Source organism: Prinia subflava, chromosome 1 (assembly GCF_021018805.1).
Source record: "Prinia subflava isolate CZ2003 ecotype Zambia chromosome 1, Cam_Psub_1.2, whole genome shotgun sequence".
Taxonomy (NCBI): Eukaryota; Metazoa; Chordata; class Aves; order Passeriformes; family Cisticolidae; genus Prinia; species Prinia subflava.
In genome coordinates this window covers 145,338,606-145,364,721 of record NC_086247.1, presented here as the reverse complement: position 1 = coordinate 145,364,721, position 26,116 = coordinate 145,338,606, and the positions used below count along the sequence as shown (strand labels likewise).

Genomic DNA, 26,116 nt, shown 5'->3' with positions numbered 1-26,116 from the left:
TTTTGAGTTGTTTTGAACTCAGTCCTTCCTTTGTGGGACCAAGTAAAGACATTTTATAGAAGAAGCAGCAAGGACTGAGAAAAACTTAATGTGTTCATTTTAAATTTTAGCATTATTTTGATGGTGGATACAATCTAGGTTTAGTTCTTTGATCATTAATATTTAATGGTATATAGGAGATCAGTAATTTGCATGGACTTGTGGATATTATATAGAAGACAGTTAAAGTTGTTTATTTTCCTATGGATTTTTGTAGTTTACTGATTTAAGTTCTGACAGACTGTTCTCCGCACATACCTAAATGTTATTAAAAATATATAATTTAAGAAAAGAGTTATAAGTCCTTGGGTAAAATGAAGCTTTAGAAGAGTAATCGTAGATCAAATATAGATTTTTTTACACTACAAGTAAATGTGGGACCTAATTACTAATTAGATTATTTTCTGTATATTAGAGAGTGTGCCTTATGGTTACTGTTTGTAACTTTGAATATTGTGCCTGTCTGGAAGGTACAATTCTAAGATGAGCAGTGTCTGTAGAATCCATTCTGCAGAAAACCTAAAGCAGTTCTTAATCATTCTCGGGCCTTATCTAAGAAGTGTTGAATCAGGGGAGTCTGTCCACAGCCAGATCTACATCAGATCCTAAACTCTTAAATTGTAAACAAGCTGCATATATAGAGATAAAACATTGAAGGAAATGTTTCTGATAACACATCTGAGTGCTGTTTGTGCACCAAAAACTTGTGGAAAGAAAACAAAGCAAGAAAAGTGTATAATGAGAACTGAGTTTCGTATACTTGATTTTTTGGTAGGATGGTGTGTCAGACATTGCACTGCCACTGTGACGGTTGGAAGGTGGGGTTTTTTTCCTTCTGATTTTTAGGCTGCCCTTTCCCTTTTCTTATTGTTCACTCAATTAGACCCACTTTAGCGTGTTTTGAGTCAGTTCACCCTTAATTGGTTTGTGCTGCAGCCACAATTGATGCTACAAATACTCAGAGCAGTAGGTATGAGATTGGTGATAGTGATGGAAAGAGAAGGTAATTGTTATAAACTCTTTGTTTTATTAATTTCAGTTAGCTCACACATGATTTTGTAGATTCAGGATTTTGCTTAAAATGCAAGTTAGCTGATGATAATTTGTCCCAGAAGTTCCTGAATCTGATATGGAATCAAACAGGAATTTACCATGGAAAGTGGCATGGTTCTTTAATGATAAACTTCCAGTGCAGAAACACAATCCTAAGAAAGCAGAATTGATACCTTGTGGAAGTTACTTCATGATTTATGAATGCAGATGTAAACTAATCTGAATCTATTTTCTGACACAGTTCTTCAGCTTGACAATTCCTTTGTGTACTGGTGCATTTAACAAAACCAATTATCTTTTGATTACAAAGAGCTGTGTTAGTAGTAACCTTGTAAATATATGTCTAGTGCTAAAAGACTACTGAAATGTGGTATTTTAACTCTAAATCTTTAGGGAGGAAAAGTGTTTATTGATGGATTGTGATATTTATTGGGTCATAATGTATTTAAATTTTCTTTAATGCATATGTTAGTGATTGTTTACCGTGATAAAGTGCATAGAGGTCTCTGCAAGGAGTTCTGCATGGAAAGAATTACCTCATGTCAGTGGTCACTCCTCAGTTAAAAGTTCCATTAGCAGATGATTCCTGCTTCTGGTTTGTGTACTGATTGCATTTTATTGCCTCTAAATCAGGTTCCTAGACAGGGAATAAATAAACAGTTAGAGTGTGTGGTAATGGTATCCTGATCTTTTTTCACAGTTAGAAACACCTACATCCATTTCAATCAATTAGGTTTGGAATATTTGCTGAAATTTTTAAATTGGTTTGAGCTTGAAAAATTATTAGTTTCACTGCTGTTAAAATACAGATTTATGTTAGAAGCATATCCAGAGGTTAGTTATATAATATTAAGTATTTCAGTATCTCAGGAGATTAAACTTAAATAAGGAGGAGTAGTTTTCCTTTTATATTCAAGTTCTTCCTAAATTATATTTAAATTTGAGACAAGAAATATCTATTAAGCCTTTACTGGAACTTCAGTAATGAATGATAAGTATCAGTTATCTAGTACCTCCACAGGTATCTATAGTGCTTTCCTCTCTCATCCCTCAAAACCCCCAAATGGCATTGATAGCAATTTATATCATATTTATAGCATAAGTTACAGAGATAACTGTTCCTATTAAATGAAAAAGAAAGTATCAAGCTGATGAAATGAGAGTTTTCTGCCCGTGCTGGCATGTCTGAAGCACACTGTTTTGGTAATAAACATTAATGCAATGAAAGACATCCTAAATTCCTGGAATAAATATACTAGCATGACTTTCCGTCTTTAAATTAAAAATTAACTCAAGGTCATTACAGTTTATATGAACCAATGAAGTCTTTGGGCATGGATCCTTACATTTTCCTGGTCCTGTGTTCATGAGTTGGGCGTTTGGTCTGTGCTGCCACACTCCTGCCACCCCAAGTCTCTGAAACTTCTGTAAACTTGTACTTACTGAGCTTCAGATTCCCACTGAGTGGGAAATATGAAGTAAAACAAATTTACAAAAGGCTTTTTCTAAAAAAATAATTAAAAAAAATTAAAATCTGATGATATTCACACTGCTGCAAGGGCTATTAAAGCTCACAGTAGCCTAATTAGCTTGGAATTTTGGACTCCTGTTCTTTTAAAAGACAGAACGAAGGCAAGCTATGAATTTTTGCAGTAATACAGGGAAGATAATGCACCAGATTTTCCATTACTGTGGGGATATGAATGCATCTAGACATCTGCTACTGCTCAGAGGCTTGGAAACAGTGACTTAGAGCTCCCAGGTAACAGGACACATTGCTTTGAAACACACAGCTGAGAGAATTAATTTTATTTTACCATATTGGCTTTAGAAACAATATAATTTGGGGTTTGCTCACTTTAAAGCACATTATTAAGCATATATTTAAGAATTTATCTAGAGAGTACTGAATGTTAGCTCTAAAAATGCTTCAAAAATACGAGTACATGTTAATTTTAATTTAACTTAAATTTTTAGTTTAATCTTTTTCATTAGGGTTGAAAAGTCTGCTGCCCCCAAAGGCTTTGAGTGTGGTATTTCTAGGATATAAATAATAAGGTAGAAGGAAGTTCTAATGGTTTTGCTATTTTTCGATCATTTTTATTAATGGTTCTGTACAGCTTTGAAGATCTATTGCACTCTGTAAGTGCTAAGTATTATTTAATAGTAACTGTTCAAAATCACTGAAATAGAGAGGGTTATGCTCTTGGGGGCTGATTATGGAAATAACTGAATTTAGGTCCAGTCATTTATTGCCTTATCCCAAAAGCCATGCATCTTTCTAGGGATATGACTTTAGCATTGTTTATGCTTTAAAATCCAGTTCTGGGTTGTGAAGGATTAATTAAAAGTAGAAGCAGTGACTGATTATTTTTCTTGAAAGAGATTTTAGTTGAAATAATACATGAGAGAATTAAAGGCACTAAAGCTCCCTTACAGGGAGGGAGGTGTAATTAGTTCATCTGTGAATTTGCTTATGCAGTTTGAACCTTACTTAGCACGTTGTAGTGCTCATGTAACCTCTACTGTGTATAGCTAATCTGGCTGGAATTCCTCTGATAGTTTACATTTTGTCCAAATTTAAAACACTGTGTGAAATCTTTTCTTTCTGAAGAGCAGTTTCCTAAATCTTCCGGACATACCTGAACAATACCTTGTGTGACTACATAGTACTTAAATAATGTTGTGATAGTTACTATCTCTAGTCCCTGGCAGGCATTATTCTTATTTTGTTGAAAGAAGAAAAGTCCTTCTTTTCCAGAGAACTGTCATCCTTCCCTTTTTGCCACTATGTACAGCTGTCCTTCAGCCCAGATCCTTCTTCCATGACATATTACAGATACTAATTGCATGCCTGTATTCTGAAGGGTGCTTCCCTTAAAGAACTGTTTCTTGTTCCTCCACATCACAGATGTGTAGTGATTGTATTCAGTCTATTCATGGCTGAACATCGTATTTTTCATCACTTCAAATGCCCATGTTGTGATCTGTGTCACTGAACTGAGTAAAGGCCAATGCCTGTAGCAATCAGTTACTGTAATCACAGGTAACTGAGATTATTTAAAACAGGCTCCAGACTGCATGGGAAGTGAAAACTTTTTAACCACAGTAGGCTTTCTGGTTTTTTGGTGATTTTTAATATTCTGGTGTGTTCTGCAGGCATTCACACAAACGGGGAGACAGGTGGGTGAAGTTCCTTTCACTGAACACTACTTTTTCCATGGTGAAAGAATTGCTCGTGGCCTTTTAACCAGAAAAAAACCCTTATTTTAACCATCTCTTCAGAAAATAGAAAAGGCTTGATATAATTAGGAGAACACTGGGTTGGAGAATACTAAAAATAATTTGTTACTGAAATACAATTTTTGTTTAGTAATTTCAGAAGCTTTTAAGTTACTTTTTTTTTTGATATCTAGTGATGTCAGCTTTAACTAAAGAGCATTCCTAATCTATATAAGCTTGAAAGAGTGCTAGGAAATCGAGGTTGGCCTTTTCAGCAGACATTACCTTTTATCTACTTGGGAATGTCACCTTGTAAGCATTACAGTGCTTGTGGGATTGCCCTTGATGTGAACATCCCTGTCTCTGCTTCAGACCAGTCAGTGCTTCAGATTGCACTTGTGTCCAGCTGTAGTGTCTATCCCAGCCTTCCAAGGAGGCAGAGCTGTACAGGTTGAGGTTGTTTGTGTTGACCCCCATGTCTGAATGGTAGAAACTGGAGGTCTGATGCTGTATGTGACCACCACCTGTTCCTTTCATGACTTCCCACCTGCACCTTCTGCCTTACACAGGCTGCTGCAGTTTGTGGTAGTTCATGCAGTTTATGCAGTTTATGGTTTATGGGCTCCCAGGAGAGCTGGGAATGGAACTGTCAGAATTCACCTCAGAATTCATTCATTCATTGGTCTCATCGGTGATTACTGCAGAGTGAAAGGAAACTTGTGAAAGCGTGAGAGAACTTGAAGTGTGAGAAGAGATTAGTTTTAAAATAGACATTGGTTAAGCTTGGTGGCTTTGATCTCCTGAAGCAGTGTGTGAACAGGAAGCTCTGATTTAGCCAAACAGAAGGAGACATCTCTGTCCACAGCAAGCCAATTTCTCCCATCAGTGTTGTTGCTCATTGTGAAAGGAAGAAAGAAGACAAGTTCTGTATGGAGAGCATGACCATATATTGTATTAAAGGACTGTATAAGTATAGTCTAATGATGCAGCTTCACACTGCAGCTGATTAACCTGGCAGCTGCTTTCCTCTGGTAGAGGTGGTCACCATTCCTTTGCCTGTTGCTGACGCTGGGCTTCTGCTCCTTGAGGTTGATGTTGCAGAAAGCCAGTTCAGAGAGTTCAGACAGGCAAAAAACTAAGCTTAAAATAGGGTAACTTAGAGCTGCCCAATGCAGTTCAGTATGGAAAACAAGGAAGGAGGGAAGTCTCCCTCTTGGCCATTAAATTAACTTTAGTAAGAAAAATCCCCATCAGGGTGGGCTTCCATGGGCAGCTGGCAGCTCCAAGGTTGTGCTCCTGGTGAAACAAATGGTCCTGCAGTTCCCACCTTGTTTCAGCCATGGCAGTGAGCTGGAGCTTATTCTAATTTTAAAAAAACTTTAAATGTCCATGCTGTGGCCACCAACACCCACCCACCCTGCAGCCCCCAAATCCAACAGCCCACACAAAGCACAGCACAAATAATCAGCAAGTTTGGAATCTTTTGCAGGTTGTAATGACCCTGGAGCCTCTACTGCACAACTGCTGTGCTTGCAAACAAACCCAGGGGAATCATCAGCTGATTGGTCTCTTTGCCCTGGAAGGAATGTGTGGAATAACATTTTTTAGCAATAACAGGTAGTTTTATCAATTTATGCTGACTGAGAAACAGAAAAATTAGATGGAATCTAGAAAATAAAGTTTATTTCCTCATACTGTACACAGCTTTTCTCAGTGTCTCTGCACAGTGCTGTGGCTATAATGGTGGCATTCACCTCTTTGAAACAAGACCAAAGTTCATCATGGCTTTATTCACCAGAATTTGAGTGCGTTTTTTATTAAACTTTAGTAGGATAGCTTGACTTTCAAACTAATTAAAACACTAGTGTTTGTCTTCTTTCCAAAAATACTTTATTTTGAATATTGCAATCACTTAGCTAAGAGAGGGAGTAATTAAAGTTATTCTCAGGTTGCACAATTTAGTTTATTTAAAAATGCTTTATATAGTTTTTAGATGAAGTTATAAATGTTCACTTTGGAACTACCTGAAGATTAATAGTGATGCATTTGAAATGCATTATTTTTTTATTGATTCTTAATGTAGTAAATTACTGAAGTTATTTGGCAGCAAACAGAAATAGCCAGTGATGTTGTTCACATTTATTTTCCTGATAGCATCACAATTTGCATTAATTGCATTGCAGCTGCACTCACTTATATTAAAAAGCTTCTACCATAATTAATCCTTTTTATTTCAAATCATTTTGGCACAATTTCTAGCAATAAACACTCATAAAAGACAGACACTTGAAAAATAACATACAAGTTTCTTCAATATACCTATTGCTGTTTTTTCCTGACAAGGAATTATTGATAGGCTTCTAGGATCAAGTGTTGCAAGTGGTAAAGACTTAAGACCAGTTTGAAAAATGCTAAGTGGATTATTTTGCATAAAAAATAGACAGGTTTTGAATTTGTGTAATTAACCTGTGTTTAGAAAATACCTTGATTTATGTCTACATTTGTATTTCAGTTGCATACATTATGGAAATTTAATTTATAATCCATTTAGCTGATGTGATCATAGTTTTTAGTGCTATCATTTATTAGTCCTTGTATATTAAATGCTCTAAAGGCTTAAACCTGCCTTGTGTAAAAAATTACACCTCTGCATTTACATTTTATGAGTCATAGATGGAATTCCATTTTAAATTCGGGTAGCTTTGATATATTTAAGGGATTACAATAGCTTTATTGTTACTAATGCAGGAACAGCAAACACTGACCTTACACATTGCAAATTAATGATTTATCCCTCTAGTTTGCTTTTAAAGTCAACTATACAAATGAGGATTTTGACTTCTACACCTTGAATAAATCATATGGCTCTAAATATAATGCACCCTTTGGCTTTGAACTCGTTATTCTCAGGTTTTTTTGCAAGGTCTAACTCACCTCATAGAAAAATGTTCTTTCAGAAGTTTAAGGAATTTAAAGGCTTTGTTGGAATATCATTGAGTGATTAGAGCTACATCTGTTCGTCTTTTTTCAGTTTGGTTTTTTTCCCCATTGGTGGGATTCTGTTTCTAAGTTTGCAATAGATTATGGAGGAATTAAGTAACGCCAAAACTCTGCTCATGGAAAGTTAAAAGGGCACAAATAATGTTACAATGATGTTATGTTGGTGGTGCTTTTTCTGATCAGCCTGGCAGTGATATTCATGTTCTGTAAAGAATTTGGTTGTCATTGGTAGAGATGCTGATGTGGCAAACAGACTGGACAATGAGAAAGGCAGCATGGGCTAGGAATAGGTCTTTTCAAAGCAGTGCTCCTTTCTTCAGAATACCTCTGAAGGGTACACTTCTCATTCTTCTGAGAGCTACCAGAAGAACTTTTTTCTTCCAGTCAAGCAGTTGTTACTGACTTAATAAAAAATAGTGCAAAGAGACTTTGCATTGCATGGAAATGTGCTCATACAGTAGATGAACCTTATAACGATGTTGCTGGAGTTTGAAAATTCTTGAGGATACTTTGAGTTTGCAGTCAAAATGCATCTTTAGTGAGTGCAGTAAATTTGGGCCAGGTACATGTTTGGTTCAGTAATTTTTTGACATTTTTAGCAGTGTCAGGCAGGGGAAGGATTGCACCTGTGATACAGTCAGTACTGCTAAACTCTTGGCTTACAGACAAGGATGTTTTGCCTGTGGCACGAGTGCAGTGGAATTCACCAATCTTGCAGCAATGCATCTGTGTAACATGCATGAGATAGTTTTTACTAGTTTAAAATGTACTGGCTTTACAGAGTTATTTTAAGGGGATGAGGGGGATGACAGTTCTACATGTAATGATTGATATGAATGGAATAAAACTGCTTGTGGTGGTGCTAAGATGGAAGTAGAGATGTAAACTTACTTTGTAAGACATTCTTGGTGCAGTTGCATTGTCCTTTATCAAACCTTGCTTTTCCTGAAAATAAATGCAATTTGATTAAGAAGCGTAATGACAGATAAGCAGTGACCTTGCATTTTAAATCACAACATAATTAATTTGTGAGATTTGGGACCTTGGTATTTCACAAGAATATTCACATCTCAAATTCTGGATGAATATTCTTAAATTTATGCAATATCTGAGCTATTTCCATGCCAGAAGAACCTACTCAGGCACTGAATTAAGACAGAATTATTCAAAAGTTGAGAAAGAGACAATAATCTTTGGAATTCTTGCATGTACAACAGTAAAATATAATGTGCTTTTAATTGCTTTATTTTTCAGGCTCTTTATGAAAATATGCTGGTGGAGCTGCCATTTGCTAGTTTTTTCCTCTCAAAATTATTAGGGACAAGTGCTGATGTTGACATTCATCATTTAGCTTCACTAGACCCAGAAATGTACAAAAATTTGCTTTTTCTCAAGAGCTATGAAGGAGATGTGGAAGAACTTGGACTAAACTTCACCGTGGTAAATAATGACCTTGGGGAAGCGCAGGTAAGAGTGGCTTTGAATTTTTTTTTTTCCTTTTATCTATGACTGATGAATCTTTACTATCCCTACGAACTAATTTTTAAATTTTAACTTTAGTTTAATTTAAATGTTTTAATTTAAATTTCTTAATTTAAATAGGAAGCAAATGTTAAAGGTACTGTGAGACATCAGCTGGGATTCTGATTCAATATTTGGGGTAGAGAATAACGAACTGTGTACTTAAAAAATAAGTTTTGATGATTACTTAAAGGTCTGATCTTTAAGGAGTAAACTGCAGTGATTATTTTCTAACAGTCATACATATAAACTTCTATTGCCTGGGAATGTTTCTTGAACAAAAATATGTTGTTTCTTCAATTGCACTTGTAATAATAGCAAAATTTAGATGATGTGTAAACTACAGAAGTACTGCCTAGTTTTAGAATTGCAGTTAGCAGTGAGAGAGGTTTTAAATACTAATGATAGTAAAGACCCTTCATTGTGAGGTAAGCATTGTCTCCTTTATCTGTAATTTTCAAAGTAAGAAGCCTGAAGTTTGACCAACATGAATTTTTTTCATCCCCCACTGTTTTTTATGAAGAGTTGAGATACCAGATTAGTCAAGGGGGATCAATGGTGTTCAGTGTTTCTGAACAGCAGTTACTTGGGTCCTTAACTCTGAGTTAAGACTTGCACCATATAATTTCATGACAGCTTTTATTTGCTCTGTTGTGTGTACTAAAGATCACTCATAGTAGAAAATAAATGTCACTAGAGCTCTAAAAGCCTGCCTTAGTGTGCTAATGCAGGTGACCTCCTAGGTAAAGTCTTTTGTCGTCCTTCCTCTTTTTTTTTTTTTTTTTTTTTGAGGATTTAAAATTGAGGATTTCAAACTTACACTTGATTATGGCATATAATTGGATGAAAAAAGTAGACCTGACCACATTGTGATGAGCAGCAGCATCTGAATTCAGCCTCCTCTCATGAGGAAGAAGCAGAGACTCCAGAGGGGGTGAGCAGAGCTCTGGGGTTTGCTGCTCAGGGAAGCCGGGACTGTGCACGTCTCCAGTGCAGCAGCACCACAGGGATGCACTAACCTGTCCTGGAAATTGGTAATTTGAATTCTCTGCTTAAGTTTGCTGGCCAAGACTTCTGCTTGAACAGTGTCAGGCTTGGATTTTATCTTACTATTCTGTCATCCAATCTGTGCCATTTTGGAAGATCCTAAAATCTGGATTGCATAAAATTTTAAAATAGTACCCTCAGATTTGGGGTTCCTAAAGCTTACTAAAGGGGAGAGGCAACAGTAGCCTGATATAAGCAATATTTAATATTAAACATGTGCCATATGTCATTTTCCTCCCTGGATTACTCTCCCTGTATGAAAATATCTGACCTGCACTGTCTTTAGAATAACACTCAAAAACTTGAGGTAAAGACATGATACAGATGTCCCCAAAAGCACATTCTTAGAGTGCCTGCTCTGTGGTACCATGTGCTGTGCCTGACTGGTACTGAACTGAGGGCTGTAGCACCCAGACTTTGGTGCAGTTTCCAGTATTACCTGGGATTTTTAACAATGGGAGGAAAGTCTGAATTCTAACCCCATTTACTTAATTCTGCTTAAAGTAATAGCTTTGTTGGTCACAGTCGACACAAATCCAGTTTAGTATCTAACTAAAATCAGGGCTGTGGTTGCTGTTTTCAAGACCTCTGATTTGTAAACTTGTTTGGCATAACTTTAAAAGGAAGATTTAATATGTTAGTGAGTTACTGAGTAACAAGATGAAATGTAAGTTAAAATAATTATTCTGATGCTGGTTTGCTGTTTTTATACTTGAAGAAAGAACATTCTACGCACAAAGTATCAGCATTTTTTTGAGGCTCTCTGCATATTAGTGTAGTTCAGCAGAACCCATTGGTTCTTGTCACTGTCTTCTACCTTTCAATGCAACAAGTTTCTTTTTATACTTTATTTCATTACCTTAATAAACCTCATATGGATAAATACATTTTGTCTGCTATTTGACTTGTAACCATTGCATACTAATTGATTGTGCCAAGGTAAGGCTAATTCACTTTGGGAAAAGAGCTTAATTTGCACTCTTTATGTTGAATGTACATTATATGTAGTGTTCAGCTAAACAACCACTTTAGTGTTTAATGAATTAGTGCCCAATAAATGCATCATAAATCTATTGTTGTAAATAGCTGTCCTCATGACAGTGTCCATCCACCAAGTGTGGCACAAAAGCATTATCTGCAATGAAAGACACATTCAAAAGGGGCTCTATTGCCTCTGACAGTAGTAGAAGGTAGAAATTCTATTATCAGTGTATTGATTCCAATCCTGTAATGGGCTTTTAGACCCCATTAAACTATTGTCAAAGTGCATTCACCAGAAGTTGAAAAAGGTACTTAATAATTTGCACATTAGACCTGCTAATTAGGGGAGCTATGCCATCAACCTTATCTTCCAACCCCAGATAGCTTTTGATAAAGATCTGTCTAATGCAGTGATACCAGCCTACATTTCAGCTCTTGGGTCTCCTGCAGAAAATGGTGGCCAGTAGCAAAGTCTCAGAGGAGGTCAGCCTGTGGTTACAGGTCTCTGTATTGATTTAGTTTTTCCTTTTATCTTGTAGATGAGATGGCTATGAAAGGTCTGTAAGAATAAGGTTAGCAAATTCAAGACAATAACCTTCTCTTCTCAGACCTTCCTCCCTCCCCTTCTTTCAGTGAGGGAGACAAGTTTTGTGGCTGTCCAGGGCAAGAGAGAGATGCAAATACTCATTCCTCTTTCTTCAGAAATGTTGGATACTCTGCTCCAGAAACTCTGCTTGAGAGTATCAGCCTCAAACACTGATACTTAAGAGTACAGGGATCACAAGTTGAGTGATTCCGTAAGATTCCGTAAATCAGGATGTAAAAGCACAAATCCACAGAGAAGCACTATGATATATATGGCAGCAGTTTCTGTGAAATCCATATCATACAGAATTTGGTTTTGGGGCGCCTTCTTGGGCTTTTTAAAAGAGGTATGAATGCCATTGCTGTAACTAAAAATATGCTGACTCACCAAACGGGAGTTCTTTGCCTTTAAATTTCTTCGGAGCAAAATTTTGAAGTCTTAAAAAGAATTCTGAAAGTTTTTGTCTTGACAACCTCTTTACTAGGATATAGTGGCTTTGATGGATGATTTTACAGGTTTATCAACAGCAAAGTAACTAAACTGAGGCTGACCCTTCTCAGGCAGACTTGTAACACTTACAGAAAAGGCATTCTTAGGCATTCATATGCAATCTCCTATCTGGAACTGCTGCATGAACATCTGGAAAGCAGATGACAGGGGACAGATGACAGGAAAATGGGGAAAACTGGGGGGGTGATGTGAACAAAAGTGATGAAAGCCCAAGAGAAAAGATAGGTTCTCATCTTGTAGGAGTTGTTGCATATCTGTAAGACCTTTATGAACCTGCACTGTGATTCTGTGAGGAGATACTTATCTTATGTCTTCATATGGGACTTTTCTGTCCCCTTTTGGTATTTCCCCTTCATTTTGTGCATAGGAAACTCAATTTGTCTGAATGATCTGAATACTCACCTAAATGATATCTATGGTTTGATTGCCTTTAGTACATACAATTTTGATTACAAAGTTAAAATGCTTTTTGTTGGTTTGTTTAAACTCAGATCTACAGGGTAGAAACAGATGACACAGGGCTATAGTTTCCTCGTGTGGCCGTCCCGTAACCTGGGTTATTGTCTTGCCCCATCTAGTGGCCAAAACTGGATACTCTGTAAAACTGGATACAGAGTAAAAATGAAGCTGATAAAGCGTTTAAGATCTGTTAAGTTGTGCTGTGGCCTTTTTGAAAAGGAGCTCTTCAACAATCATTCCTGATTTTTAGAATTAAGTGGGAATTCTACAATTGTTCCTTTAATGTCATGAAAACACTGAGTGCATCTACCTTTTACTTTAGTTTCATGCTTATCAAGTGTTACTGTTTTATGTTTTACATCCTTTTTACCCTTTTTGGCATAATATATTTATTATTTGTGTTCTGTTATCCCTTTTATTTTGATCTTGGATGATATTTTGACACAACAGTGGTAAAATTAACCTCGCACTGACAAACTCTGAAAATGGGTAGTTTGGTCTCTGGAAAACCCCAGGAAATGCACTTAACTGAGTCCTTTACCTGTATTTATGGCAGTGCAGGGCTCGGGGAGGGAAGGGGAGCTACAGAAATATTGCTGGATCAGAGATCAAGACTTGCCAGTTAAAAATCTAAAAATAAAAGAAATAATAGGATTTTAAAAAACCAAACAACTTTGTCCTGTTGTCTAAAAATAGCAGTCAGAAAGAGTGCAACACCTTTTTGTTCTTTGTTTTGCAGGAAGAATTTATGGGGAGAGAATAGCTTTTTATTGTAGAATGAATACAGCTTTCCTGATCCCTAGAGCACTGTGGAGCCAGTGCTATTACAATGCAAATGTCAATTAATTGGTGTCCTGATTTCTGTTTGCTGGCCTGCAGGGAAGGTCAGACAGTTTACTTCACCTAGTGCTGGGATGAATTTAAAAATACAGAAGTTTTCTAGAACCCCTGCCAGTAGTTCCCTTCGGCTATTTTAGGAAGGAGGTCAGTATTAGTGTAAATACTGAACACAGAGAAATTGTTGTGTGCACATAAAGTGATATCTGTTAGTGTATTGTTGGTGTCCATATTCTTAAGAGATGCTTGATGAGTTAGGTGATACAAATATGCTTTAATGCATTTTAATATGGCCTAATTCAGTGAGAGGGGTTGTATTAAATCGTGTCAACAACCCAAGGGGTTCTGCAGTTCTGCAAAACAAGTAGAGGAAGTTTGTAAGTGGGCAGATAGTGAAGTATTAGTAATACTGAGGCACAACACTGATCTGTTCACGTGGAACATCACTGGTTGCTCTGGGCTTGTAAAGCTGAAGAGGACAAGAATTTAAGAAATAAGAGAAAGCTTTCTTGTCTTGTTAGGCTTTGTAAAATATTTTTTATAGGAGGAAATTAAAAAACTCTTTTTAGTTCCATGTAAAAGTCTCTGGGAAGACTAATGAAGTTGCTGCCCATAAGTAATACATCACGGATATATTTGAGGAGGAAGGAAAGAGCTGATTAAGCTCTTCAACACTGAAATAAGGACAATGGATATGAACAAACCTTACCATTGGATTTGAAGTGAAAATTAGAATGTTTTGTCAATAATTGGATTAACCTGATTAACTTTCCAGCATCAATAGTAAAATCACTGCAGTGGGATGACACACAGAGAGCTCAGCAGTGCAGGGGCCCCTTCTCAATCCTCTGTTTCCACTATGGTATGGAACGTGTCCCACACTTCCATTAGTACTCCATGTGGACTTTACCAATAAAAATGCCCTCACCCTCAGGCAGCCAGTGGCCCCAGCACTGGCCTGTCCCCTCTGGAAACGTCCCTGGCTGTGTCCTGTGCCAGGCTCTGTGATGGTGGACCCCAGAGAGAGCCTCCAGGGTCTTGTGTCCCTGGTTCTTTTCAAAGGGAGCAAGATAATGTGTACAGGGTGTGAAATGGGCTCACCTACACTGACACCTTCCTCGTGCTTAATTCTTGCAGGAGTAGGTTTAAGCATAATCAGTACCTGCACGCAGACATAGTGGAGTATTGATGAGTTTTTTTACTGTAGGCACTAACAAAAGCCAGAAGCTTGTAGCTGAAGGATTAAAGAGGGAAGTAAGACATATTTTTAACACTTATTGTAATTCAGGTTGTGGTAGCTTATCAAAGAAAGTGATAGATACTCCATCACAGGATTGCACGTCTTTAAAAACGTGCTCTAACTCATCTGTGGATTTATGGAGTTAAATACAGGAATCTCTAGATGGAATCCTCTGGCCTGTGTTATCTGGGAGGTCAGGATTCACAAATCTTAATGGTTTCTTTTGCCTTAAGAAGCTATGAATCAGGGAAAAAATCTGAATGCCCAAAAGCACTGTGAATTTTTAATCATACCATTTTGCGCATTTTGCTTAGGACAAGAACAGCTCACATTATTAGGTAGCATGTTAAGAAAGGAAGCTATTCCTGTGTTTAATTCTCTGTGCTCTAAAGACATCATCACTACCACTTACTAAAGTGCACAGTTGGTTTAAGTGAAGAAAGGTCTGACTCCAGAGTGTAGAAAAAAAAAAGCCACAACAGTTTTTGGAAGAGTTCAGAAGGTGACAGTATCTCGGCTTTTCAGGTTTTTTTTTTAATTCTTCTCTTTAGTACTCTAATAATATCTTCCAATTGGGCTGCTGCTTAACAAAGTGAACCTCATGTAGTAAAAAGTAGAATATGTTATAATATAGTGTTCTAATAACAGCTATCTTTGAACCTGATTTGTAACTTAATGCAATTACAGTACCTCTAGTTTTGGGGTTTTTCTTTAAAAATTCTCCCATACTGAGGTACCTTGGTGTACTTGAAGGACAAAAGTAGAGCTTCCCAGTAGAAAAACAACACTTAGACTTGATTTGTTTGGTTGGTTTTTTACTAACAGTATATTTTCCACAGGATGAATTGTGAATGCTGAGCATTCTGCAAATCAGGCTTGTGTCAGACTTTGAATTTTAACTCAGTGGACTTTGCTTTTACCATAATGTGACCCTTGAATTCACCAGTAGCAGTTAGGGGAGAGCCCAGCCAGTCAAGCACTGCTAATCCAGCTGCAAGGAAAGTGTCCTGTGTGAGCTCTGTCTGTGGTGTTACAGGCTGCTGTCCCTTCCAGGGCACACAGCAGTAAAGCTGTGGGGAAGATATTTTCACCTCAGTTCTTGTCTGCCTTGCATTGGTGAATTTGGTGTTACAGACAGCTCCTATGAAGGAGCTCTGACTGTGCTTTATCTGCTTTCTGGTGATAAACCATGGGGCTGTGTGATGAGCTGCATTGGCAGCTGGAGGTCTGAGTGCACAGAATGTGCTCTTACACATAAGCAGAAAAACACCTATCTTTGTAACTCCTCATAATCTTCTGTCTTCCTTTGAGGCGAGTGATCCTGAGTGTGTTCTAGTCAACCTCAAACGGATACATCACTTACCAGAACATTTTGCAGCCCCATTTCAGGGTTAGAGCACAGCAGTGCAGTTTTCCAGGTGATGAGAGTGGCTGTGTTTGCAGGTGGTTGAGCTGAAGCCGGGTGGAAAGGACATTCCCGTCACCAGCGCCAACCGGATCGCGTACATCCACCTGGTGGCAGACTACCGGCTCAACAAGCAGATCCGGCAGCACTGCCTGGCCTTCCGGCAGGGGCTGGCCAACGTGGTCAACCTCGAGTGGCTCCGCATGTTTGATCAGCAGGAAATACAGGTACTTCTGCTTAAAGCTGCACAAAACGGCTGCGCTAAACAGAAATAATTGCTCATTTCTGCCTGCAATGTAATGGTCTAATTTCTTTTGCCGTTAGGTTCTGACTTCTGGTGCACAAGTTCCTATTAGTTTGGATGACCTTAAATCTTTCACAAACTATTCTGGTAAGCATATTCTGCTTAAGTAAAAAAACTATTATGACTGACTTGGGAATAACTGAACTTGCTTTTTATCCTACCTTTTAAGAAAAAGTTACAAGGTCATTCTTGCTACCTTTGGACAAATTTGGTGGATGTCCCTAAATTTCAGAAAATTGGCGGAAATTACAACCCAGTTTTGTAAATGGTGGGAAATGGAGATATGCAGTTTCTTTTATTCACATGCTTAAATGCAAGTTTATAGCCAGATAATTTGAGGGTTAAATTGAAGTTAGTCACTGACTATGTCTGATTGATCTCAGAATAAGTCTGCAAGTTTCCACTGCCCCATTTAGATACTTAGCATTTCTCCGACAGTCGGAAGAGAGAGATTATATATTTTCCTTGTGAGAAATGCAAGGCATCTTACTTCACTCATCCCCTGCATTTATCATGAATGTAATCAAAAAGTAGCTACCAGATCATCAGTTCATGTCTGGGCTTACCTCAGGGTAGGCGCATTCATTCCGTAACATCCTGGCTCATGCAGATCTTGCACACTCTTGGAGTGAAGGGCAATAATCTGACGTTACTAGCTAAATGCAAAACTAAATAAAATGAATTTAAAATATGATTCAGTGAAGAAAACTGCATTTAAGAAGCTAGGGGATATAGTAGCCCGTAGGTAAGCAATGAAACTGAAATTGCAGTGATGATAGATCTGTAAGTACTGGAGGTTAGCAGTACAAGCCTGCTGGTTATAACCTTCAAGATTGATGCTAGGTTTTCTTACATAAAACTATTCTAGCTATAAATCATGTAAATCTCCTTGTAGGTGGCTACACAGCAGATCATCCCGTAATTAAAATATTTTGGAGGGTTGTAGAAAGCTTCACTGATGAAGAGAAACGCAAACTACTCAAATTTGTAACAAGCTGCTCTCGACCACCTCTGCTGGGGTTTAAGGTATGTCCTCTGACTTACTGGCAAGCTGTGGAAATGCTTGAGATGTTGGTCCAAGTTTTTCTCATCCAGGAATCTACAGCTTGAGAATATTGAGAATATGAGAAACAGTTTCAGTGTTTGCATTTGCATGTATAATGAGTACAGTTTTAAAATATGTAATGAAGTGTTCTTTTGCTTTCTATTTTAACTCGAAATTTGGTAAGTGCAAATTACTGATTAGAGCACTTGCTGCGTGTGGAAGGTCTTTGCTGCCATTTCATGTTGTGCTGAAGCAGAGTTGCTACCAGTTTCAAGCAACAGGTTGAGTTTAGCCAAGTGTCTTCTAAGTCAGGCAAAAGAGAATTCCAGATATGAAAGCAGTTATTAAATTTGATCCTCCTAAATTAACCATTTGAAGCAGGACATGTATTTTCTCCTAAGTCCCATTTATCTGCTTATAGTTTACAGCTCATTACCCTTAGCAGTAAAATATTTAGCTGCAGTCTCCAGATTGCTATTTACAGGGAAGCTTAAGAATGAAGAAAAATCTGCTGTACTGCTGTTAAAACTAAAGAGAGGCCAAGGCAAGGTGAAGTTTTGAACATTTTGAAACTAAGTTCTGGAGTTGTTCTATCCATGAATTTCAGTGGACTGCAAAATTTTAGCTAAGAACCAGCTATGACATAATTTCCTGTAAAATGTGGGAACGTTCAGTGCTGTGTGGTGGTGTTACCATGTGGATGGGCAACATCCTCCATCTTTAGAATCTGTAATCTGTAGTTTAGCTACGCTCCTTTTATAGACATCAAGGATTGGAACTGGCACTTTCACTTGGTAATTGGTCTGAATGTTCTGTGTGTCTACTTCAGGATGAAATGAGTCATGTCTTAGACTCCCCAAAACATGCAAACCAGATCCTCTTTAACAGTAAAGAGTGTCCATAGATAAGGATATGGAGTTAAAGGACATGGCTGTTGAATCATATGAATCCTGTCTTGGGTATTTGTTGATTGATCTGTGTGATTCCTTATTTAAAAGTCTGCAGGCTTTTCTCCCAAAACCCCCATGTCCATGCAAATGTCACTGTACAGTACTTTAGCAAGGAAGAGGATTTTACAGGACAGCAGGAAAAGCAATTAGAAAACTCCAGGATGAGACCAAGGTAGAACAGTGCACATCAGTCACACGAGGAAGGGAGAATTGGGAAACAGCTGGGGAAACCAAGTAAGCAGAAGTTCCCATTTGTTGTCATCCTCTTTAGTTACAAGGGGAGAGGAAGGAATGCAGATGTAGTTACCTAGCTTTGAGGTAGCCCGTGTGACGTTTGAAGAGATGGAGGAAGTGAATCAAAAGTCTAAAAATATTAAGGCTGACAGTGACACACTTGAGAGAAGCTAAATGTGGAGTGCTGCAGTTTGTGTGTTCGCTTGGGAGATGGGCCACAAACTCCCTGTAACATACATGGCTAGGAAAAAATGGAAGCAAATTAGTCACCAAACTTTCAGCAGGAAAGCAGTAAGTTAAAAGATGAATTCACTGTACAGGGGGCTTGCATGCTCAGGCACATGCAGCAGGTTGGTAGAGGAAAGCAGCTGAAAGGGTGTCTTGGTTTGGAAAGACAGGTATCTGTCAGGGAAAACTGAAGTTTCCCTTGGAATGGGGAATGTAAAAACCCTCCTCCCTCCAAATTATTACAATTTTGTAATTAGGAGCTTTCAGGCAAAAATATGGGAATAGGAATAACAGTTGTTGACCAGGAATATTTAAAAAAAGAAGAAAAATACAAATGCAGTAGTACAAAAAAACAAGCAAACAAACAAAAGTCCTAGAAAACCCTGATAGTGTCAGAGGTACGACCTGACACCCTGCTGTCAGGGTTGAGAGCAGTCCAAATGAGTCTTCCTGGAGTAACAGATGTTGTTCTGTGAAGTAGAGATGATTCTGTAGAACAAAGGGTCCAGTGCTGGCGAGATGGGTCCAGTCTTCCTCCAAGGATTCAGTAGAAAACCAGCTGCTTTAGTGTTTAGGATTGCAGGTTTTATGCTGGTGGAAAGGCTTTGGCTCCTCCCACTGGGTGGAGCATCTCACAATGGAATGAGGTGATGTTATCAGTCATGTGAGAGGCCTTAAATGGCCCATTCATAGGTGATGTCCCTAGGAGGAGGATGGGTGCAGGAGGAGAGAAGAGCAGTATCTCCCAACAGGTTTCAACAGATGAAAATAGAATACCCTTTTTTGGTTACATTTTCCAACCCAAGACCAAGGGCGTTAGAGCTGCTCTGCAGGGCAGCTGTGAGCGCGACCTGGGCGGTCCTGCAGGGTGGCTGCAGCAGGACCTGTTCAGGGATTTACCTGCAAAGCAGGGGCTTGCCAGGAAGGGTCTGCCAGGAGAGGCAGTGGGTGTCTGGTCTTGTCATCAGCAGAAATGTCTTGGTAGCCCATGACAGTGCACTGTTTGGAGCTTTAAAGGTGCAGAGTGTGAAGCCACAGGAGTGCTGAATATTAGTACCAGCCAGGTAAGCATGAGAATGTGTTTATGTTGATGGGAGACATGAACACAAACCATCTTCAAAATTTGTTTGCACTTTTAGTGTGCGTGCTGTATTTTTCTGAAGGAAACACAGTTTCTGGTTGTCACTCTGAAATTTTGTGTGTATGCATTATATTGTGGGACTAGCATGCTTTCTTCAAGTTAGTTCATGCTGATTTAAGATCAGGAAATATGTTGATGGTCATAGCTTGTAGATAACATAGTCTAGCTTTGCATCATTTGAAAATTTTAAACTTTCATTGCCAAAGTCAGGTTTACTTTTACTAAACATACAACATTTACTAAAGCTAATTAAAGTTTAATAAGTTTAATAGATGTGATTGTTACGGACAAAAAGAAATCATTAAAGTGTGGTTGAAAATTGTTATGTTCCAATCAGGTCACATAATAAATTGATGATACTTTTCCCTTCCAAACTATTGCAGTTTCCCGCTGTACAGTATTTAATTATGCAACAAATGGTGCCCTTGGCATGACATTTCAATTTAGAACTCCATTTTTCCATTTTTAAAGCTAGAGTAGGGGAATTCAATTAGCATTTTGAAAGGAACACTAAAAATGCAACATTTTAGCCATGAAATACTTTTAAGGTCTCCATTTGACCAATAATTTAGCTTAGAATCTCATTGACCTTCTGCCTTTGGAGCTGGAATTTTTTTCCAGTTTCTGAAATCAGAAGTTTTTTACCTCAGGCAAGCATTTGATAAAATGAATGCTATCTTGCCAGCAAAAGCAGTGCATTGGAGGTAACAAAAAAATATATTTTTCACTATGCTACTTCTTGGAAGAAGATAAATGTAATATTATTAAAACAGTATTACATACAAAATGTCTTTAAAGTGTGTTCTTCAGATTAGTAGTTAACACATCAGAAGAATAATCAGGGTTTGACAAGTTTATATCATTACAGACTCACTATGCACATTGATACTATGTTTTTGTAGCACTGTAAATTTGTACCACAGACTGTATGAACAATAACAAGTCATTGTATTTTCCTTAGAATCATATAAATTGCTCTGTGTATTGCAGATTAGTGGATGTTATTGGGACAAGGCAGAGGGAGACACTAGACAATTCAAGAGTGGTTTTGGTGCTATGAGGAATGAAAGAAATGCCATTTGAGTGTCCTTGTGACAGGTTTTGATCTCGTGATTTACTTCATAGAAATGCGTGCCAGCTGCTACAGAGTAGGATTTGGCTTGTATATCCTTTTTTGATATGTGGTTGTTTTTTGTTTTGGTTGTTTCTAATTCCAGGAGTTATATCCTGCGTTTTGCATTCACAATGGAGGATCTGATTTAGACAGGCTGCCTACTGCCAGCACCTGCATGAACTTGCTGAAGCTTCCCGAGTTTTATGATGAGAACCTGATGCGAAGCAAGCTCCTCTATGCCATTGAATGTGCTGCTGGATTTGAGCTCAGCTGAGTCCTGCCGATGCTTATTTGGATGATCTGCAGAAGAACGAACCAGTGCCTACTCTAGAAGCAGCACCCATACCCAAGCAGTTTTAAGGGAATTCTGTCTACATTTCTGCAGCTCTTGTGTCTTACCAAATGCCCTCAAATAGGTTTCATTTCTGAACACGGTTTCTTAGTTAGCTTCCATTACTGGATATTGCATTGACACTGCTTTTATGACTCAAAACAATGAATGCTGTGTGCGGCGTGGCTGATTTCTGTGTTTATGTGAAGAAAGAGCACATTTAAAGAACAGTGACATCTCAGTGAAATTAACCAAAGATGAAGCTTTGGCTTTGTGCTGTTCAAACATAAATAATTTTGCAAACTGGCAATAAAGTTGTGTACTGTGCGGTGCATTGGGATGAGACAGGGCTAACATCCTGTAATTAATCTTTTAGAAGGAAGGCAAGCAGATGTTTGCAGATATCCCAGAACTGAGAGGATGAAAACGCTCATTACTTACAACCTAACATCTTAACTTATATTGTAGAGTTGTTTACAATTCATAGACAGATAGGCAATCACCAACCATCTGAAGCTCAACCAGGGCAAGTGTTGGATTCTGCACCTGGGGACAATTCTGCACAGAGCAGCCCTGGCTGTGTGAAGGAGGCTGGAGAGCAGCGCCACAGAAATGGATCTGGAGGGTCCTGGCTGACGGCGAGCAGTGCCCTGGCCAGGAGGGCCAACCCTGTCCTGGGGCCACCAGGCCCAGCACTGCCAGCCAGGCAAGGGAGGGGATTGTCCTGCTCTGCCTGGGCTGGGACAGCCTCACCTCCAGTCCTGGGGGCAGCTTTGGGTGCCACAATATAAGGAGGACTTTGAGCCATTAGAAAGCATCCAGAGGAGGCTGTGAGGATGATGAAGGGCCTGGAGGGGGGAGCCATGTGAGGAGTAGCTGAGGGCACTTGGTCTCTTCAGCCTGGAGGAGACTGAGGGGACACCTCATTGCAGTTACAACTCGTGAGGGGAAGAGAAGAGGTGGGCACTGATCTCAGGCAGGGCCAAGACCTGAGGAAACAGCAAGGGACCTGGATTGGGGAAGGTTCAGGTTGGGTGTCACAAAATGGTTTCTCACTCAGAGAGTGGCTGGGCTCTGGGACAGGTTCCCCAGGGCAGTGGTCACAGCCCCAAGTCTGCCAGAGTTCCAGAAGCGTTTGAACAATGCTCTCAGACACTTCTTGTGACTCTTGGGGTGTCCTGTGCAGAACCAGGAGCTGGACTGGATGATCCTGATCAATCTCTTCCAACTCAGTCCATGATTCTATGGTAGTTGTTGCAGAACTGATTTTGTTTCATACTACCTTCTCTCAAGATGATAGGCACTGAGATAAAATGGGTGTAATATTCCGTTTGTGCTTTCCGAAACACTTTGAAGAAAATGGATTTGCATTATTTTAAGTTCAAGCTTTGCTGCATCATTATCACTTGGACACTGTTCTGAATGGATGTGACTTTCCAGGTTTTCTCTGTCCTGTTTCTGTCTTTTGTGCCTGTACAGGTTTCTTGGTTGGTTGGTTGGTTTTAAATGAATCAGTCTCCTATTGCATACACAGTACATACAGAAATCACCACTTTGGAAAAATATACATGTAATAATTATTAAAGTTATTTGAACCAAAGTTATCAGGCTTTATCTTTTATATTTGAAGCCTGTGGTGTTCACATTCCTTTTCCCTATCATTTCTTTCCATCTTAAATGCCATATCTGTGCTGTAGACACTAATCAAACCTTTAACTTTTTTTTTTTTTGTGATTAAACAGCTTTTATATCCATTTCCCTGCAGTATTTCTGAGAAAAGTAAGTGGGAATATGCTGCTTAATATAATCTGATACCTGGGGAAAAATTGCTCATGTATGGAAGGAGCTGATGCTCTAGTAGGCACATTGTAGGGTTTCATATGCAAACTCCAGTGAGTTTAGAAAAGGAATTAAAGTTCAGACTGTAAGATTCATCAGTCCATCCCTCTGAACTTTACTTTTATATTTTAAATCATCAGAAATTACAATCAAATTTGTACTCATCTCTTATGCAAAAAATATTTTGCTGTTACTGGAAACTCTGCTGGATTTCCTATTTAATAAGCAGTAACCAGCAATATCCTTTTAAATGTGGGGAAAGTGAGTGGTTTTAAAATGTTTACTAGTAACCATATAAAAATGTATAATTTCCTAATTTGGGTAATAAATGAAGTGTTAAAATACTATTTGTAGTCTTGATGTACAGAAATAAAATGATTGGTTTTCTTTTTGGTTTTGCTCTAGGCTTTTTATTTATGTTAAATGTTACATATTCAACCTATTCTTTATCCCAAATTCCTTTCTTGTATATTTTTCTACATAAATTATGAAACTTGTAAAGAAGTTGAAAAAGAGATCAGTAATAGTGATACTGCCTCCTCCTAATTGCAAAACCTGAACACTTCTTTTAGATAGCATTATTTATTTTAGAACCTAATGCTTTAAATATTTTGAAATTATTTTTCAATTCCATTATTTTGCTACATTGGGTAGTGTTGTATGTGTATTTTGTAAAATTAAATTAAATTTTTCTATTAAATATTTGTATTTTGAAGATTGTGTTGGAGTCATGCCAAGTGCTGGTGACTGGTAATGTCCACTTTGTGCTTTTGAAAAGGAGCCAGTGCCCACTATTGCTGTCAGGAAAGCAGCGGGTGCCACAGGGAGGGTAGGCTGGGGGAAGCGTGACTTGCACAGGGCTGTAACTGCAGGAATCACAGAGCTGCAGAAACCTGGAAAACCTGGAAAAAAAGCCAAGCAAACCTGAGTTTGCTGCCAATCCTCTGATGTTTTATTTCTTCGTTCTGCAGCATCCCATGATGTGTGTGTGTGCTGTACATGAAGTGTGACACTGGCACAGATGGCATCAGAGCAGTTGTAGCCCTGATGTCACTGAGCGCTGCTGGAGGTGTGTGCAGCTGCAGCACCTTCAGAATCCAGGCTGCAGCGAGAGCAGAGTGGGGCTTTCCTTTGGCAAACAGCGCTTCCAGCTCTGCCAGCTGTTCCCAGAGAGGCAGGGTGAAGCACCAGTTCCTGCTCTTCAGTGATCTGTTGCTGGAAGTGTGAGAGGTAACAGTCGTGTCCTGAGGAGCAAGGGAGTCAAAGTGATCTCTTGTAGCACTTATGTAGCAAGAATTGTTTCTGTATGAAGTTTGATTTTCTGGATTTTAGAAGGAGAGCGAATTGTCCCCCCAGTGGTGATGCTCGCAGAGTTTAGGTAGGCAGAGGCAGGAGCATTCTGCATGCAAGCAACCTGAAATACTATTGTAGATTTGGATCATCAGAATTATAGCAGTAATAATGGGTTTGGGGTTGGTTTCTGTCCAAGACAACCCTTTCTTAAAATAAGTTTCTGTACTACAGTGTTTCTTCCTCCTAGTTCAGTACTTGCGTTTTGAAAAAGCAAATATTTTCTGATTGGTTTTTATTTTCAACTAAGTTTGGGTTTGTGATTTTGTAACCTGTTCTACAAACATTTTTGTCAAGGTCTGTGTGATGGAAGAGTTCACAAATTTTTCATCTCTACAAAGTTCAAAGGCGTTAAAAGTGGAATAAAAAAAATAAAATTAGCACTTGGTCTCTTTATTTCAATGAGAGTTTCTCCAGATGGGGGTTCAGTTGTATTAGGTGGATTTAAAAAAATAAAGCACAGCAAACCAAACCAGGAGTAATTGGCCTTGTTTTAATCTCTTTTGTCTTCCATCATGGTCCTGAAAGCCAGACTTGTATAAATGTCACAAAACTGATTTCTAGGGAATATTTATATATCTTCAGAAGAGGAAAGATTTCCCTCCAGTTTCATGTGTAAACACGGAGATGACAGATGTTTGATTTGAGTAAGGGTATCTTCAAGTATTTTTTAGGGAGGTGCTCCATAAAAATAATAAAAAAGGAGCTTCCTGATGCTATTAGTAGTAATGTTGGCATTTCTTTGGCATCACTTGAGTAATATAGCACAAGCATCCACATTTAATCCTATAAGGGGTTTGGAATTCAGAGAAAACACTTTGAGTGCAGTGAATTCATACATTTCAGTTTGTATCAAAAACTATTAGTTAAATACCAGTGAAACAGCACATATTCTTACCACCACTGAAAAACAGCACAGGAAAAAAAAAGGAAAAAACAAAGGAGGAATACTTGTATGACCTGTAATATTTGCTCATATACATGAATCTGTGTTAATAATGGTCTGTGATGTAAATGCTTGTTACTTTTTTTTCATGATGCTTTTGCCTGTCAGTGAAGGAGAGAAGAAATGAACATGGTCTGTAAAACTGATCAGGATATCTATATTTTTATTGACTTCTGCTTTTGTGAATAAAATAATTTGAGTTTTCTTGAAATTCTGCAGAAACACTCATTTTTTTGCAGTAAATTGGGCATTCTCTTGTTAAAAACTGATAGTATTGAATAGGTTCCTGAAGAATCTGATATTAGCTGTTTGTTGGTCTTGAAGTCTGTACCATTGGAACTGGCTACCCATGGTGGTGATGGAGTCACCATCCACAGAGGGATTTAAAATTCCTGGAGAGGTGGCACTGAGGGCCTTGGTTCAGTGGTGGGGTTGGCAGTGCTGGGTTAATGGCTGGACTCGGTCAGCACTGAGGTCTTTTCCAGCCTGGACATTCCTGCGGTTCTGCTGCTTCAGGGTGGTTCATTCCTTCAGCTTTCGAGCTGTGATTTCCCACTCTGCCAAGGAAGCTGCAGCTCTGAGGTTTACCTTTGTTTCAGGGTGTCTTTCAAACAGTGCACTTGCTCTGCTTTGTAAAAACTTCTTCAGAATCTTTGGAAAGAAAAGAACTCCATGGATAGAAGTCTGAGAAGCTGTAATTCATAAATTTATTTTTCAGCTGCTCCTGGAATTCT

General features: G+C 38.5%; 1 protein-coding gene across 1 annotated transcript in view; it reads left to right on the top strand.

The window, feature by feature from the left end:
- UBE3C (ubiquitin protein ligase E3C) overlaps positions 1-24,812 on the top strand; it is a 71,333-nt gene extending 46,521 nt beyond the window's left edge. The window contains exons 19-23 of the mRNA XM_063415806.1: positions 8,569-8,781; positions 15,939-16,127; positions 16,225-16,291; positions 17,100-17,230; positions 21,020-24,812. Of these exons, the coding sequence (XP_063271876.1) occupies positions 8,569-8,781; positions 15,939-16,127; positions 16,225-16,291; positions 17,100-17,230; positions 21,020-21,190 (771 nt within the window). The 3' untranslated portion in view covers positions 21,191-24,812. The remainder of the gene's footprint in view (positions 1-8,568; positions 8,782-15,938; positions 16,128-16,224; positions 16,292-17,099; positions 17,231-21,019) is intronic.
- The last annotated feature ends 1,304 nt before the right edge of the window (positions 24,813-26,116 follow it).